Below are 14,754 nucleotides of genomic sequence, written 5' to 3'. Positions count from 1 at the left end.
CCTGCTGATATATACTGCTGTACACCATCAATGGAGTTTGAAGGATGCCTGGTGAGCATTATATGACTTATGTGAATGACAGAAATCAGTGATAAACAAATCTCAATTCTATGTCCACATAACCGAATGGTAGCTATGCAATTGCAAGACAGTAGTGGGGCTTACCCTCTTCATTGATTCATATCTCAAACCCTCTCACAGCACTCACTTTGTACCAATGTAGACAGAGTCGAGCACCCTGTTTCAAGTATGCTCAAAATTGACTATAAGAAAAATAGAAGCGTCTGTAACTTCTAGCCTCAAACGTTATCAGTTGTAGCATAGTCAACTTCAGTCAGTATAAAGTCGACCCTACATAACTCTGCAGAACACATCCTCGGCAACAGCATACTACCTAATACAAACGAAGCAGCAATCCACCAGCCGAATTGGCATTTCAAATCGATTCACCGACGTTTAATCATGCCATTGGACCCGATTCGATCGATAGCCGATAGCCACGGCCGCGGACCCGAAGCCTGAGGGTTTAGTGGGCCAATGACTGTCTCATCGGCTCGACCCGCATTCAATGTATTGCAGCTGTCTGATAACGTCGCTTCCATTTAAATATAAAGTCGTAATCTCCACCTTTTTTCAACAGTCAGTTCTTTCACTTCCTTGATCACCTTAACTCCATATACATACAGCATAGACATAGCACCATGTCCGACGTTGGCCCTCCCATCGACCTCCCCGTGCTGGACATCTCCAACCCCCTCGATCCCGAGGCGGGGAAGGCCCTTCTGGCTGCTGCCACCAAGTATGGCTTTTTGTATGTCGACAGCCGGGGGACCGACTTTACAGCTGCGGAGGTGGATCGTGCATTTGAACTGGTATGTCCCCATAGTCTGTCGATAACGTATACTAATGTATGAAATTACAGTCCAAGAAATTCTTCGCCTCCCCAGTTGAAGAAAAGGCCGCTTGTCGCATTGAACCCAACGTTCGTGAACTCCACCATCTACAGCCATAAATATCACAACTGATAAACCCTACTTAGAACCGCGGCTGGTCCGGCATGCACTCCGAGACCCTGGACCCTGAGCATCAACGCGTAAGCAAACCAATCCCCCATCTATCAACATAGTATACAACTCACTCACTAACCACCACACAGACCGGCGACTTCAAAGAGTATATCACCCACCCACCTATACCCATCACCAGCATAATTACCACCACCAACTAACCACCCACCCACTCTAAAACAATAGAGCCTTCAACTTCGGCGAATTCACCCAATCCAACAAAGCCCAACAACCTCTCCCAGCATCCCTAACCCCTCACGAGTCCGAAATCGCCCACTTCGCCTCCCTATGCAACATAACCTGTACTCGGATCCTCACCCTCCTGGCCTTAGGACTCGGCGTAAGCCCTTCCATCCCCCATTCCCTCCCAACATCACCACCACCAAAGACCAATACCAACATAATTAACGAAATAAATCCAGATCCCCCCCACATTCTTCACCACCCGCCACGACCCCACCACAGGCCCAACAGGAAGCATCCTCCGCTACCTCTTCTACCCGAGCATAACCTCCCCATTAACCTCCACCTACAGCCACAAGAAGGACGTCCGAGCCGGCGCTCACAGCGACTACGGCTCCATCACGCTCTTGTTCCAGCGTCCCGGACAACCGGGGCTGGAGATCCTCACGCCGGATGGGAAGGGGTGGGCGCCCGTTCCTGTGATTCCCACCACCTCCTCCTCCGAAGGAGGGGAACAAGGAAAAGGAAAGGGGGGTGAATTCCCCTTCCCACCCATCCTAGTCAACATCGGGGATTTACTCAGCTACTGGACGGACGGATTACTGAAAAGTACGGTGCACAGGGTGGTGTTCCCTACGTCGGAGCAGCAGAGGCCCAACGCGCAGGATCGGTATAGTATTGTGTATTTTTGTCATCCGTTGGATCGGACGGAGTTGGTGCCCGTGCCGAGTAAGGTTGTGGAGGAGTTTAGGAAATCTAGGAGTGAGGAGAAGGAGAGGGGAGAAGGAGGGGTCAGGGTTGGGTTTGGCGGTGGGGCGGGGATGTTGGAGGAGGGGAAGAGGGCGTTGACGGCGCAGGAACATTTGATGGCGAGGTTGGATGCTACGTATGGGTTTCGGAGGGGGGAGAAGGAGGGGAAGGATGAATGAATGAAGATTACAGTAGGATGATTATTCAAGGTCTAGAATGGTGGTGGTGGTGGTGGTGGTGAAGTGTCAAGTGAATAAGTACTAGATCAATAGCCACCGCGCAATTCATAGGGAGGCCACTCGTGTATGCACAGGTTCCAAAGATGCACAACAACCCAACTAATACTGGATCGGGCTCGGCCCCAGCCCGATTCTTAGTAACAAGCAATAGAGGTAAATCACAATGCCCAAAGAAATCGCTTCCAGAAAGATTGTGTGGGGGGAGAGGTGGTTCACAATGCTAGATAGGTAGGCTGCTACTCACAAAGGAAAATCGTTGGGCGTCAGGACGGGGAGGAACTAGGGGCTCGAACAGTGACAGAGAGGAAAAAGATGATGAAGACAAAACAATCCAAGGAAGAAAGTAGGTAGCAAAAGGTGCACGCATTCATGACCGCTAGTATCAATCCATATGACCGGGAATCAGGCTTTATGCCCCGCGTTAATCAAACAGGTGAGAAATCGAAATATGATGATGAAATAAAATTCGACGACATACAAGAGGTATCTTTGGGATGAAGAGCAACGCCGCCAGGTTTTGAAATGCCATGCACGGGTAGACGTGAAACCCTCGGAAACGAAACGGAATGACGAAATGGTAACAGATGACAGATACGACGCTATGCAAGCCGATATGCATTAGAGGTATTAAACAGTTTCATGCGTTCATATCATGGCGTGGTGTGGCACCAGTGACGATGGTACACCCACGCTGCCTTCTGGCAGTCTTTGCTGCAGTACTTGGTGCGCCGGCAGCGCCGGCACTTGGCAAATTGTCGCTGGAATTCCTCCCACTTGCCACACTTATAGTATGCGCACTGCCGGATGCCGCCGCGCGACTCGTCCTTGCGGCAGAGATTCCGCATCACCACACATGCCCAGTATTGCATGTCCTTGGAGTGGTGGCGAACCGTGAATTTCTCCACCAAGGGGAAGATGTTGACATCGTCCGGGAGCAGGTATTCATCTTCCTCCTCCGGAGGTTCGATGGGCGACACGCCCTCCTCCAACATTTGGAGCTCACGGTCAACCTTGAGCTTAGGAACGAGGTGGGAGTGCTGGAAATAAGAGCGCAGGTTGCAGTACTTGGAAACATATGCGAGTAGCTGAAGCGACATAAGGACATCTTCGTCCTTGGGCATCGTCGTCAAGACGCCCTGCACCGCTGTGGTTGATCGGTCACGCACATACAATGAGTATGGGCTGGGAACAACAGCAGGCGAGTTGGCAGTATTGGGGGCTTGCGTGGGTGAGAGGCCCAAGGCCCCGTTCGTGCGTGTTGCGTCGTTGTTGATCATGCTGCCATCCACGGTAGAACGGTGAGTGATGTTGAAGGTCTCGGCTTCCTGGCTTTCAGAAGTATCATTGACAGTCAAGTCGTGCGTGTTGGAAACACCTTCCAGCACAGTTTGCCTGTCGCCGTCATCATCGATCTCCATACGGTTTTGAATACCAACGATCGGCTCAGCAGTCTCTCCAGAACCCGGGTCGTCACCCAGAGTCGAGCCCTCGCCGTTTCCATCATCAGACTCACCGGAGGCTGATTGCTGTTGCCTCAGGGTAGGCCGTGGTCGGGCGGAAGGGGCTTGTGTGTTGCTGCGCAGCTGCGCAGGACCGCTGGGAGTGGTTGGGGAGTCAGGCTGAGACGCAAGGCCGTTCTGGAAACCAGGTAACATGCTGGGAAGCCTCTCTGTGTCGCGCACGGGGCGTAGGCCAAAGCCATCAGCTGCATCCATGGGAGGAAGGGCCGTGGCAAGGGGCTGCATCGCCCGGTAGCGGTGAGCAGCATGGGCATAGCGGGTATCATTGGATCTAAGATTGTGGGCATCCTGTCCAAAGGTGCTCCGTTCCGGAGGGGAGGTCACAGGCACCCGAGGGGACGATGTGATGTCCATGGCGTTCGAATCCGAGGCATGGCTGTCTTGGTAGAAAGGGGGGATTTCAATGTGAGGCGGTGGCGCCTGGCGGCGAGAGGGACGTTGCTCGGTGTTCGTCGATTGGTCCACATACACTGGACGCGAAGGGGCGTCGCTGGTGATGGGTGCACCTTTGGAGTGGTGTCGTGAAGAATGTCTCTGATTTTCTGAATCCGCCCGTGCGCGGGCTTTCTCGACCACTTTAATATAGTTATCAAGGATGGTGGCAATCACGGGCACCATATCGGCTTCGACAACTCGAGTTCTCACGCTCTCCGAGCCCCGCACACCAATATTGACAACACATTGGAAGGCGAGGCTCCACTTCCACATCTCCATCAAATCCCGACTCCGACCCTCCTTAAGGATACATACCAGCCGTTCGATGCCGCCATCGACGGTCAGAATATCGCGGATACGGGCTGATGATGTGGTGAGATAGGCCAGATGGTTGAGGGAGTTGATGAGTGGTAGCGTTGATGTGCAATCCAAGGCACGTCGGTCGTAGAGGGTGGTTGTGATATTTACAGAGGCCTTGTTGACATTTGGGATGCTGAAGTTGACCTCCCGCATGGTGGGCGAGAGGATGGCTATGTGACACGGGATGAAGACCGGTCGGATGAAGAGGAGGATGTGATGTCTCGATCAAGGGCGATGTAGTTCAGCCCCGATGGTGAGATGGGAAGATCGACGGTAGGAACGTGACCGGGCGAAGAAACGAGGAAAGGAGGAGAATTGAGTCTGAGGCGAAATCCGTATCGATTATAATCCCGTCATCAAGTCTGAGTCAGATGTACAATAGGTGAACAACGAGAGGGTGCTGTTGAGCAGGCTGATGGACGGGAAGGATGGACAGGAGATCGAAGAACGATAGACGAGCGGCGTGAAAGGGGAGAGAGGATTGTTCAGGCCAAGACCCGGTCCGTCAGAGCCTGGCGGCCACGATGAATCACGGAAGGAGAGTAGGCGTCGACGAAGACGGGGGAGCGAGACGCAGGGACTGAGATTAGGCGAGGGAAAGACTGCGGGAATACGCCAAGTTAAATTGGATGATGCCGCGAAAAGGCACTTGGGGTTAAGGCGAAGGGTGAATGAAAATGGCGACCGAGGGGGAAGTTGAGAATCGAAAGGAGGAGAGGAGGAGGAGAGATGGTCGGACTGGAAAAGCGAAAGCGGAGAGAGAGACAGAGAAAGACCACCGCTGGCCGTGTCAGGCGGTTTCGTCCTCCAGGCTTTTTGGCCCGCCACCCTTTTGCCTCTCTCTCTTACTCCCTCCCTCCCTCTCGGATTTACTAAAAAAAGGGATCTACTCCAGGTCCTCTCTCGCCCGGAAATTATATCTATCAACTTGGACCATCGCGGAACTGACAATTAATGAGCGATATTTGACCGTGTGTTTTGCGCCCTTACCACCATGATGACCAATTCCCTTCGGTGTTCTTCTCTGCCTCTCGGGGTTTGCCACCGAATTCAGCATCCGACAACCTGACCCCCTTCTGACTGAAGATCTACCTGGTGACTCTCTTGCTACACAGTCCTAGATTTTTACCCCCCCAGTGGTATTATCCCTGGTCAACCACTCTCACATCTACAGTAATAGCACCGTGTCGCTGCCCCCAAGGTCGCGCGCATAATCCATCCTCTCGAACGGTCCCCATTTACCAGAACAAGCGGAGTCCTGTGTAGATCCAGGAGCAATGACCAGCCCGAGCACCCACCGGTGGTCCTGCATATGACTGAAGTGGTTAAGAACATTGAAATACTCATCTTATAGTCTCTTTCTCGGCCTTGGTCACGAGTTCCCCCCCTTCATGTCTCTGGTGGTACGACTACAACGCTAAGTCCCTCAAGGTACACCGGTCTTCGTGACCCTTAGGGGTTAATATCCCAGGGGGGCAGAAGGGTGTTTACTATCTTATTTTATGGGACCGTGCGACATGATCGGTATCCCTTTCATATGAATATGTGTTTCTGATTTTCAGTCATTATTGATAATTTCGTAATATCCGATCTAGCTATCTTTCCGCAATCTCTCCTCCCTATTATGTGTCATTCATTTCTGATTCTCGCAGGAGATAGATAATATTTACCCGCGGATAGAATTACAGTGGATATTAGGGATATCGATAAACCAAACCTTCAGACTGTGAAATCCTCAAATCTAATTTAATTTTCCTGCATCATAACTCTCACGGATGATATATTTAGATTTGCAGAACACTTAGCATCTAGCACTAAGTAGAAGAAGTTGACGGTAAACACCCCTGCTAGACCTCAAACTAACCAACCAGTCCTCGTGAAGAAACCAAGACCATCCTCACAAAAGACACAAATCAACCAGTTAATCACTATTATCTTGAAAAACCCGGCAAGCAATCAACAACCAAAACACCCCCCTTACCCCTCTATCACAAAGCGCACAGACAGTCCGTCACATTCTATGATTAGAAACACAGGGCACAATCTAGCCGCGAACCGCTGCGGACAAGATACTAAGTACCCAGCATTAACCGCCCACGAAGAAAAGCCAATGCCGGTGCGGACGAATCACGCACGATCATGGAGCTTCCAGATACACCCACATGCGTCGAGCGGGCTGAAGATGCTGCGAACTAGACTACTAGTAGTAGCCTGCTTATCCCCCAGACAAGTGTGCAGGGTTCTAGTTTCATCATCGATGGACGGGTTCGAGTCCATGATTGATACCTAGTAGTAGGAATTGGAGTCAGCCTTGACTATATATAGAACGGGCTTTTTTAGTTAGCGCTGAGGGTGTTGCTTCTGGAAGGACGGATTTTGTATGTCTTTTTCGCAGGAAAGGCTGGCTGGCTGTATCATGATGCGCAGTGATTAATTGCTTGATAGCCGATATTGAGATTTGGCTGGGTGACGTGCATGATTCGTTCCGGTCTCGCGTTGAGCCTATATCTATTCTTGACACAGGCGGCTAGTACGTAGTATACGTTCGAGATTTGTTCAAGTGTCAGAATCAAACCACACTGGTACGTAGTTACTTAGTTCTAACCGGGGGACTAGAGACAACCGTTCCGTCACCTTCTTTCTATTCTATATTTGAAATCAGGATCGCTAACCCAGCCTTGCCTAAATTGCTTTACTACTACCTAATACCTATATCTTGGCGCTTCTCGGACATCTAACTCCGCTGTATGATTTTTGGTACACTGCAGTAGCACAAGGTGCCCTCCGTAAGGCGGACTATTTTATCACGCACTACATACTGGGTACTACTAGTCGATCTGGCACAGCCTCGGCTCGGACATGAGGCGCTGCACCAGGCAGAAATTCAATGTGTATTCCTGCAAAGGAGACGATGTATTGCTTCATTAGCCTGCAGGCAGTAGTAATCTGCATGTAGAGGGCACTCTGCATGAGAGTTACAATTCATGATGCTGCGGGTCGCTAGATCGGAAATTCCAATAGAATCAATCGAAAATACCATTGCCCGTGGAGCAATGTGATGGAAATAATATATTCTGGGTATGCTACCTTCAAGGGAAGTAAGTGAAAACAGCTCTGAAAGACTCTCACGCAGCTTCATTGTAGGCAGAAACAACAAAGGGACTGAAGTTCCATGGTACATCTGGCATGCCCAGGCCGTCAAAGCAGAATAATGGGGACAACAAACATGCTGCGGATACTAGACTACTTCGTAAGGCATCAAAGGACAATTGGCCTTGGCCAGGTATTAATAAGCCGCAGCAGCTCCATTACGAATGCGACTAGACAATATCATTAATAATTCCGATAAATGAAGACCTTCCGGCGGAGGGGCATCGGATGGGCTAGTCAGGCACAGGTTGAGCGATCCTCCTCTCCAGTGGAGCGCTTTTCTCCAGGTGGACAAGCCGTACGCAGCAATACCCGCCCCATATCTGCCTTGGTATTGGACCTCCTGTCGATAGTCGATAGGCATCTAATTAGACAACAAGTGGTGACCAATTTCCCTTCCGAAGGTAGACCCGCTTCAACGCACACTGACCATACCTATCTAATTCTATTCATCTCCCCTGCGATTCTCACGAGTCATTTGGGGGTGCAACTCCCATCTTTTGGACCTTTTGTCCTTTGTGATGAGACACTTTCTCAATCAACATTTGGATATGATTCGCCGACGGCCCTGGATAGTAGTAAGTAATTGTGATGCATCACCGAGGATGAGCATGCCGAACTTATGCCGTGATAAAAAGGAATGAGTTCTTGCAGCTGCAGCCGGCAATAAGATTCGGGAACCTGACGTAGGTGGATATTACCGTCTCCAACGCTATAGATTAAATGACCAGTAGGCGCTGCCGCTTTGCGGACAAGAGTTGGCTCGCTGCCGCACAAATGTTTTAGAGAACTAGAGAAATCTGAGGAGCAAGGTAGATACTACTAAGTACTACCCGGTCCGGCACATCCCCCAGCAGGTAGGTCAAACCACAACTTAGAAGCAAAAGCAAATGGAAAGTAAAACAATAGCATTGTTCACTGCGGATATACAACTGGATGCAGTAAGTGAGCGGGTTACTAAGCACCCAGTAAATTCCGATGTTTGGCCAACAAGTGGAATGAATGGAGAATAACCTCTGACTTGCATTTGCCCCAGCCATCGCAATATTCCATCCCCGCTTGGCTTTCGGCTCAACGCCTATCAAATCTGCACAACGAATTGTTGCTGCATGGTATGCACAGCATGAAGCTGGAACTGGAGCTTACTTCTTAATGCATATCTTGCGAGACCAGTTGAAAGACGATACGGCTCTAATAGTAGTCTCGAAGGATGCGGCGGGTAACTAATCCACTAGATATTCGTCATCACTTATCCTGATCTCTTTTTGCAAGGCAAAATCGGACTAATCCAAGAACCTGGTTTCAACAAAACAAACTGTCTATGTTTTCAAGGCTCTTGAGAAAGGGTGTATCTCTTTACGATGTGGACAGACTGTCGACCGAGGCAACATGCAGTACAAATTGATTGTGGAATGAATCTTGAGTTCCGTCGGGAGTCCCCATCTATCCCGGATTCGATACTCGATTCTGCAGGAGACAGACATGGTGAACCGTAAAGTAGACGTTATCTAGCTATGACCATGATCTGCAAGCAGAGCATTCTCCTCTTTCCTACCCGTTTAAGTAGATAGTCTTGGGAAAGGGGAGGGGGGTGGACTCGTGCAAGGCTTAGATGGACCGCCATTCGGCATGCAGAGAGCAATTCGCGTATTTTTGGTACCAATCCTTGTGGATATGCAAGCTGGACTAACCGCGATTCATGCACTGTCGGACTTTGCCCCGTGGGCAAGGAGATGAAAGTCGGCAGATGTCAACTGTCAACGGTAGAGATTATGTACTATGTAAGTGTCTAGTGAACCCTGTCCTACCTTGAACCTTCCATGAACATTCCTTCAACTGCTGGAGATTTACTAGTTAGATGGATAGATACTTTACTACTCCGTATGGAGGTCCCCTATTTCAGATTTGAAGGAAGACCCGGAAGAATAATCCCAACTAATTCGAAGAAATGCCCCCCCCCTTTCAGAAATTCCCCTGTGGTTTTCGCGTCCCGAGCACCTCCACTTGTCGGCGATCTGGCCAACCAGAGGGGAATGGCAGCGGAAATTCTCCACCGGGTTGACCAGGGTGTAGACCACTTTTCCCCCCTTAGTGGCCTTGATGGAGACCTGGGACCATTTGGCGGAGTACCTACCTACCTGGGCACTTCGTACTTGGAGCTAGACTACTTGACTTAGTGGTCGTGGTATCTAGTGTCTTTTCTTCTGGCTGGTTTCCCCTTAAAACCAACGAGGAGGAGATAAGTTACCCCTGGGTAATGTAACGAGGAGAACAAGATGGACCGGTTGAAATTGACCCGACCAATTCTTCTGCTGGTTTGGCCAATCAGGGATGGCACGTTCCCTTTCTGGTGAATGAAGGGCCAGCCGGGTAAGGTTTTCGTATCGTCACAAATAGGTAACCTAATCCTCCACCGGATTTGGCTTTTTCATCAGGAGGCTCCGTTCTCTCTTCCCCCGATCCTCCTGGAGAGAGAGGGAAGAGGGAAAGAGAGAGAGGAGCTCCCCCCTAACTAACTCAACTAACCGGTTCTCCGATAATCATCATCTGCTACTGCTGCTTCTTCCTTCTTCTGGCACACAGTCTTATTGTTGTGAACGCATTTGGTGGCAGTGTTCTTGAATAATTGGTATTGTTTCACCAGCCAGGATCACCAGCCCAATATTATCGCCGCCCACCACCGCCGCAATAAGGGTAACATCATCGAATGTAATCTCATCTCATCTCATCCTATTCTACCCTGAACTCTGGTCCCTGCGGTCTTGTGTATTGTGTATTGTTGGCGTAGTAGTAGATAGTCCGCGGTCGTAGTCCGTACAGCCGCGTCTAGTAGCAGCCATCAGAGCCCCGATAGGTAAAGGGCACGACTTACTTTAGTCTGGTGAGGCCATACATGATTATTATTGGCGCTACGACGGAGTTACTACGACCACCTTCCATCTTAACTGCTTGTCATCAACTGGATTTTTCCCTGCCTTTTCCCTCTCTGGCCCTTCCGTCCGTCAGGCTCCTCTCTCTTTTCCCCCTTTCCCTCCATTTTTTATTTTTTTATTTATTTTTTTTTATCTTAATTTAATTTTTTTTTTCCTCTTCCAAAGATCGTATCCTATCCCATCCCGATTACCACTACTACCTCGTGCTCTCTCTCTCTCTGCTTCAGCAGTTAATTGCTTGCTTGCTTTCTTGCTTGCTCACTCACTCACTTTACTTACAACCAAAAACCCACCCCCTCCTTCCCACACCTACTACCACCACCACCACCACTACTACTACTACCACTACCACCACTAAACTACTTTCAACTACTACTTACTCTCCCTCCCCCCCTGCTGACTTAAACGCCCGAACCACCTCACCATTGCCCCGGGTCGAAACTTTCTTTGCTCTCGCTCGGTCGCTTCCGCCGTGCACTCGCTCCACACCCAATCAACCCCCCTCCTCGTTCTCTCTCTCTCTCTCTCACTCCTTCTCCTTCCCTCTCTCTATTCCCATTCCTCCTCCCCCTACCGCCCTCTTCCCGCACCCCCCTCTCGCGGTTCTTTCAAGTCCCCTGGATCTCACGACGCCGCCGCCCGCCGTCAACTCAATTTCTTCCCCTCAGGCCCGTCTTCCGTTTCACAATTGACATCTTCCCTCTCCAGGGGCTCGTTCCGTCAAGATGGCCGACATGTCCGGCGAACAGATGCAGGCTAAGATTACCGCGGCTAGGCGCGAAGCTGAAGGCCTGAAGGACAAGATCAAGCGCAGAAAGGATGAGTTGGCCGATACAACTCGTACGCATCCCTCTTTTTCCCTTTCGCATCTCATGGCCTCTCCTCGCAATGGGGGACAACCAGTCGTCGTTGTACTCATGATTGGTCGTGTGTTTCGATTTGCTGACTCTGGTTCCTTCTCTCCCCCCCAACAGTCCGTCAAGTCGCGCAGAACCAAACTGAAACCTTGCCTCGTATTGGTATGAAGCCCCGGCGGACGCTCAAGGGACATTTGGCCAAGATCTACGCCATGCATTGGTCGACCGACCGTCGTCATCTCGTCTCCGCCTCTCAGGACGGAAAGCTCATCATCTGGGACGCCTACACCACGAACAAGGTCCATGCGATCCCGCTGAGGTCATCATGGGTGATGACCTGTGCCTATGCCCCAAGTGGAAACTACGTCGCCTGCGGTGGTCTCGACAACATTTGCTCGATCTACAACCTCTCCTCTCGCGAGGGTCCGACCCGTGTCGCGCGTGAGCTCTCCGGACACTCCGGCTACCTCTCTTGCTGCCGGTTCATCAACGATCGCAGAATCATCACGTCTTCCGGCGACATGACTTGCATGCTGTGGGATATCGAATCGGGCTCGAAGGTTACTGAATTCGCTGATCACCTTGGCGACGTGATGTCGATCAGCATCAACCCGACAAACCAGAACGTTTTCGTTTCGGGCGCCTGCGATGCCTTCGCCAAGCTGTGGGATATCCGTACCGGAAAGGCGGTGCAAACTTTCGCTGGACACGAATCCGACATCAACGCCATCCAGTTCTTCCCCGACGGAAACGCTTTCGGAACCGGTTCCGACGACACCTCCTGCCGTCTGTTCGACATTCGTGCGGATCGCGAACTCAACACCTACCAGGTAATGCTGACAATATGTCTGGCGAATTCATCTGTAGCTGACGAATGATGTTTCCAGAGCGACCAAATATTGTGCGGTATCACCTCCGTTGCCTTCTCCGTCTCTGGCAGATTGCTTTTTGCTGGTTACGATGACTTCGAGTGCAAGGTAACACCTGAAACCGCCCACATTAGTTGTAATATAGGACCACCGGCTGATCATGTTATACCTGCAGGTCTGGGATGTTCTGCGCGGAGACAAGGTTGGATCCCTGAGTGGTCACGAGAACCGCGTAAGCTGCTTGGGAGTCAGCAACGATGGCATCAGCTTGTGCACTGGATCCTGGGATTCTCTGGTAAGCTTAGCAAGAGCATCATTCTGGTTGACTGGGCTGTGCAGCATACTAATCATCTTCCGTCTTACAGCTCAAGGTCTGGGCTTGGTAAAAAAGCAAAACGAACAAAAACAGCAAAGATACCCTGTCTCAGTCTTTTGCGACGTCCTCATTCCAAGTTTCTTTTTTCCTTTTTCTGCGCCACTAGGCTAAATGTCCGCCATTGTACGATAATTTTTTTCACCGGGAGCAAATCTTGTCGCCCTTGCTCCATAATGTACTATCTCGGAGTACCGGCAAAGTTACCAAGAAGCGAAAAATCACGGGGCAGTCAGGGTGCCTAAGCATGTCGGGGTTGGGATTCTGCCGCCGTTCCCAGCTGGGTGTGACGAGCAAGAATAAGCAAAGAGAAGAGCAGAATGCCAACACGAACCGATAATGCTCGACTACTGGTGCGGTGGGTTGTAATAATGCTATTGATGTTTGAGACCTCGGGATCGTTGCACGGATATCTGTGCGTTGCTGGGCAAGAGGCAGCGCATCTCACATGTCATCTTTTGAGCTTCGAAGATTTGCAGGCCCCTGTTCTTATGTATTCGCGGGCTTGATTTTCTTACTTGTGTTCATTTCTTTCGATCTCGTTTTACCCTTCACCCTTACTAACCCCATCTCCCTCTTCGACGTCTTTCCCCTTGTTCTTTTTCTTCAATTTCCGACCTCGATTACTACCCTGATCGAGTATTTTCTTGTCTTCTTTTCACTTTTTCTTTCTTTCTCCCACCCCTTTTTCTTCTCTCTAACCTTTCTTACTCACTATCTTCTGTACTTTTTGCGGGTGATGGATGGAAAGGGAGGGAATGTTTCCGGATAGGCCATGACGTTTTTCCTTTGACTCTTACTGCGATCTCCTGTTACTAATCATCAGCCTACGTCTTGAAAGTGTCGGTTGTGTCATTTGAGTGTTTTCAAGCGGGCTTTTTTCTTTTCATATCTGGTGTTGAATTCGACCATGTTTCCAGCAAATCTTTCCTTTATCCCTCGGGGGGCTCGCCCCACGATGTCATGTTCCGCGACACTCTTATGTCCCGGCCTGGTGGTCAGCCAAGGTGTGGCAGAGAGTTGTTAGGCAGCCACTAGTACAAATGACAGGCAATACTTTTTTGGAAAAGCTCAATAATCTCTTTGGATACCTGTTTTTGTGTCATTGTCCCCGCTTGGTTCACCCTGCTCGGGAAAGGGTCGCTGGGATAGAACTGGGAGTGATCATTTGGGGAGACCAGGAGACAATATACCTGATAGATAAAAGGGTGCTGGGATCGCTTGCAGCGGTGAAAAGGTCAGTCCTACTGGCAACGGACCAGCGTACACGGGATGTCCCAAGTTATTAATAGTTCCCACACGCGTGGGGTCGGCTGATCTATCGCCCTATACTTACTTACGTACCACTCTCAGGATGAAGGATCTGCCCGCGGAAGAGAAATAACGAACAGGCAAGGCAACGATTCCATACTCCACCGGGGACGGGGCCAGATCAACAGGAACATGATGACACTGTCTAAACCGGAAGGGCAGGGCGAGCTTTCACTGGACGGCCAGAACCTGGAAGGCCATTGTCCGGATCTCGCCCGACGGCGGAGCCCACTGGATCTGGGGGCCCTATCCAAAAGATGTGTCACTTGTTGTCTCCACAAGGGCGGCCAGCGCGGGCGATGCGCAAACCGTTAGGATCCGAGGTGAACACGTCGAACGCAAAACTTACCAGAAGCGGTGTTGGGAGTCCTTGTTGAGGGAGAGGAGCGACAGGATTTTTTCTCCGTGGATGGCGATGAAACACTTCTGATGCTGCTAGATCCACTGGGGAGCTGCCAGTTGTCAGAGCAAGGAGGATCCTGATTTCCATTTGGAGGTAACCATCCAAGCAAATAGCCCTCTCTTTGCGAAGGCCCATCCTTCGTGTCCTCCAGCACACCACGTCATCGGTCGTGTGGACATTGAGTTAGTGGTAATCACGCGGTGACATAAAGGTTTGGGGGGGTACAAGGGGAGAAAACAGTGTGGGAGAGCCAAAGCATTGCCACGAAATCCCACGTCGTTGTGGGTGAATTAGAGTGTCGGCT

At 50.5% G+C, this 14,754-nt stretch overlaps 3 protein-coding genes across 3 annotated transcripts; 2 read left to right on the top strand and 1 right to left on the bottom strand.

Annotated features, from left to right (window-relative positions):
* Positions 1 to 623: 623 nt before the first annotated feature.
* BO88DRAFT_486225 (putative oxidoreductase, 2OG-Fe(II) oxygenase family) lies at positions 624 to 2,179 on the top strand (the record flags this gene model as incomplete). Its single annotated transcript, XM_025712407.1, has 6 exons — positions 624 to 872; positions 923 to 982; positions 1,040 to 1,093; positions 1,157 to 1,173; positions 1,254 to 1,407; positions 1,490 to 2,179. Exons 1-6 carry the CDS (start codon positions 702 to 704, stop codon positions 2,177 to 2,179), a joined length of 1,146 nt encoding a protein of 381 aa, XP_025565543.1. The 5' UTR covers positions 624 to 701.
* A 355-nt stretch (positions 2,180 to 2,534) lies between these two features.
* Positions 2,535 to 4,966, bottom strand: samB (MYND-type zinc finger protein MUB1). The gene has a single exon (XM_025702128.1). The coding sequence runs from the start codon at positions 4,705 to 4,707 to the stop codon at positions 2,890 to 2,892; it is 1,818 nt and encodes a 605-aa protein (XP_025565542.1). The 5' UTR covers positions 4,708 to 4,966; the 3' UTR covers positions 2,535 to 2,889.
* A 6,385-nt stretch (positions 4,967 to 11,351) lies between these two features.
* BO88DRAFT_403083 (WD40 repeat domain-containing protein) lies at positions 11,352 to 12,838 on the top strand (the record flags this gene model as incomplete). Its single annotated transcript, XM_025706273.1, has 1 exon — positions 11,352 to 12,838. A coding segment is annotated over exon 1 (707 nt), but the record flags the coding sequence as incomplete, so codon positions are not given.
* Positions 12,839 to 14,754: the final 1,916 nt, after the last annotated feature.

The sequence above is a fragment of the Aspergillus vadensis genome (genome assembly GCF_003184925.1).
Source record: "Aspergillus vadensis CBS 113365 unplaced genomic scaffold BO88scaffold_5, whole genome shotgun sequence".
Classification (NCBI taxonomy): Eukaryota; Fungi; Ascomycota; class Eurotiomycetes; order Eurotiales; family Aspergillaceae; genus Aspergillus; species Aspergillus vadensis.
This window is presented reverse-complemented; position numbering and strand designations above follow the sequence as displayed.

Bases quoted from the DNA above. Each gene is read 5' to 3' on its own strand.
- samB (XM_025702128.1), bottom strand. From the start codon at position 4,707: ATGCGGGAGGTCAACTTCAGCATCCCAAATGTCAACAAGGCCTCTGTA.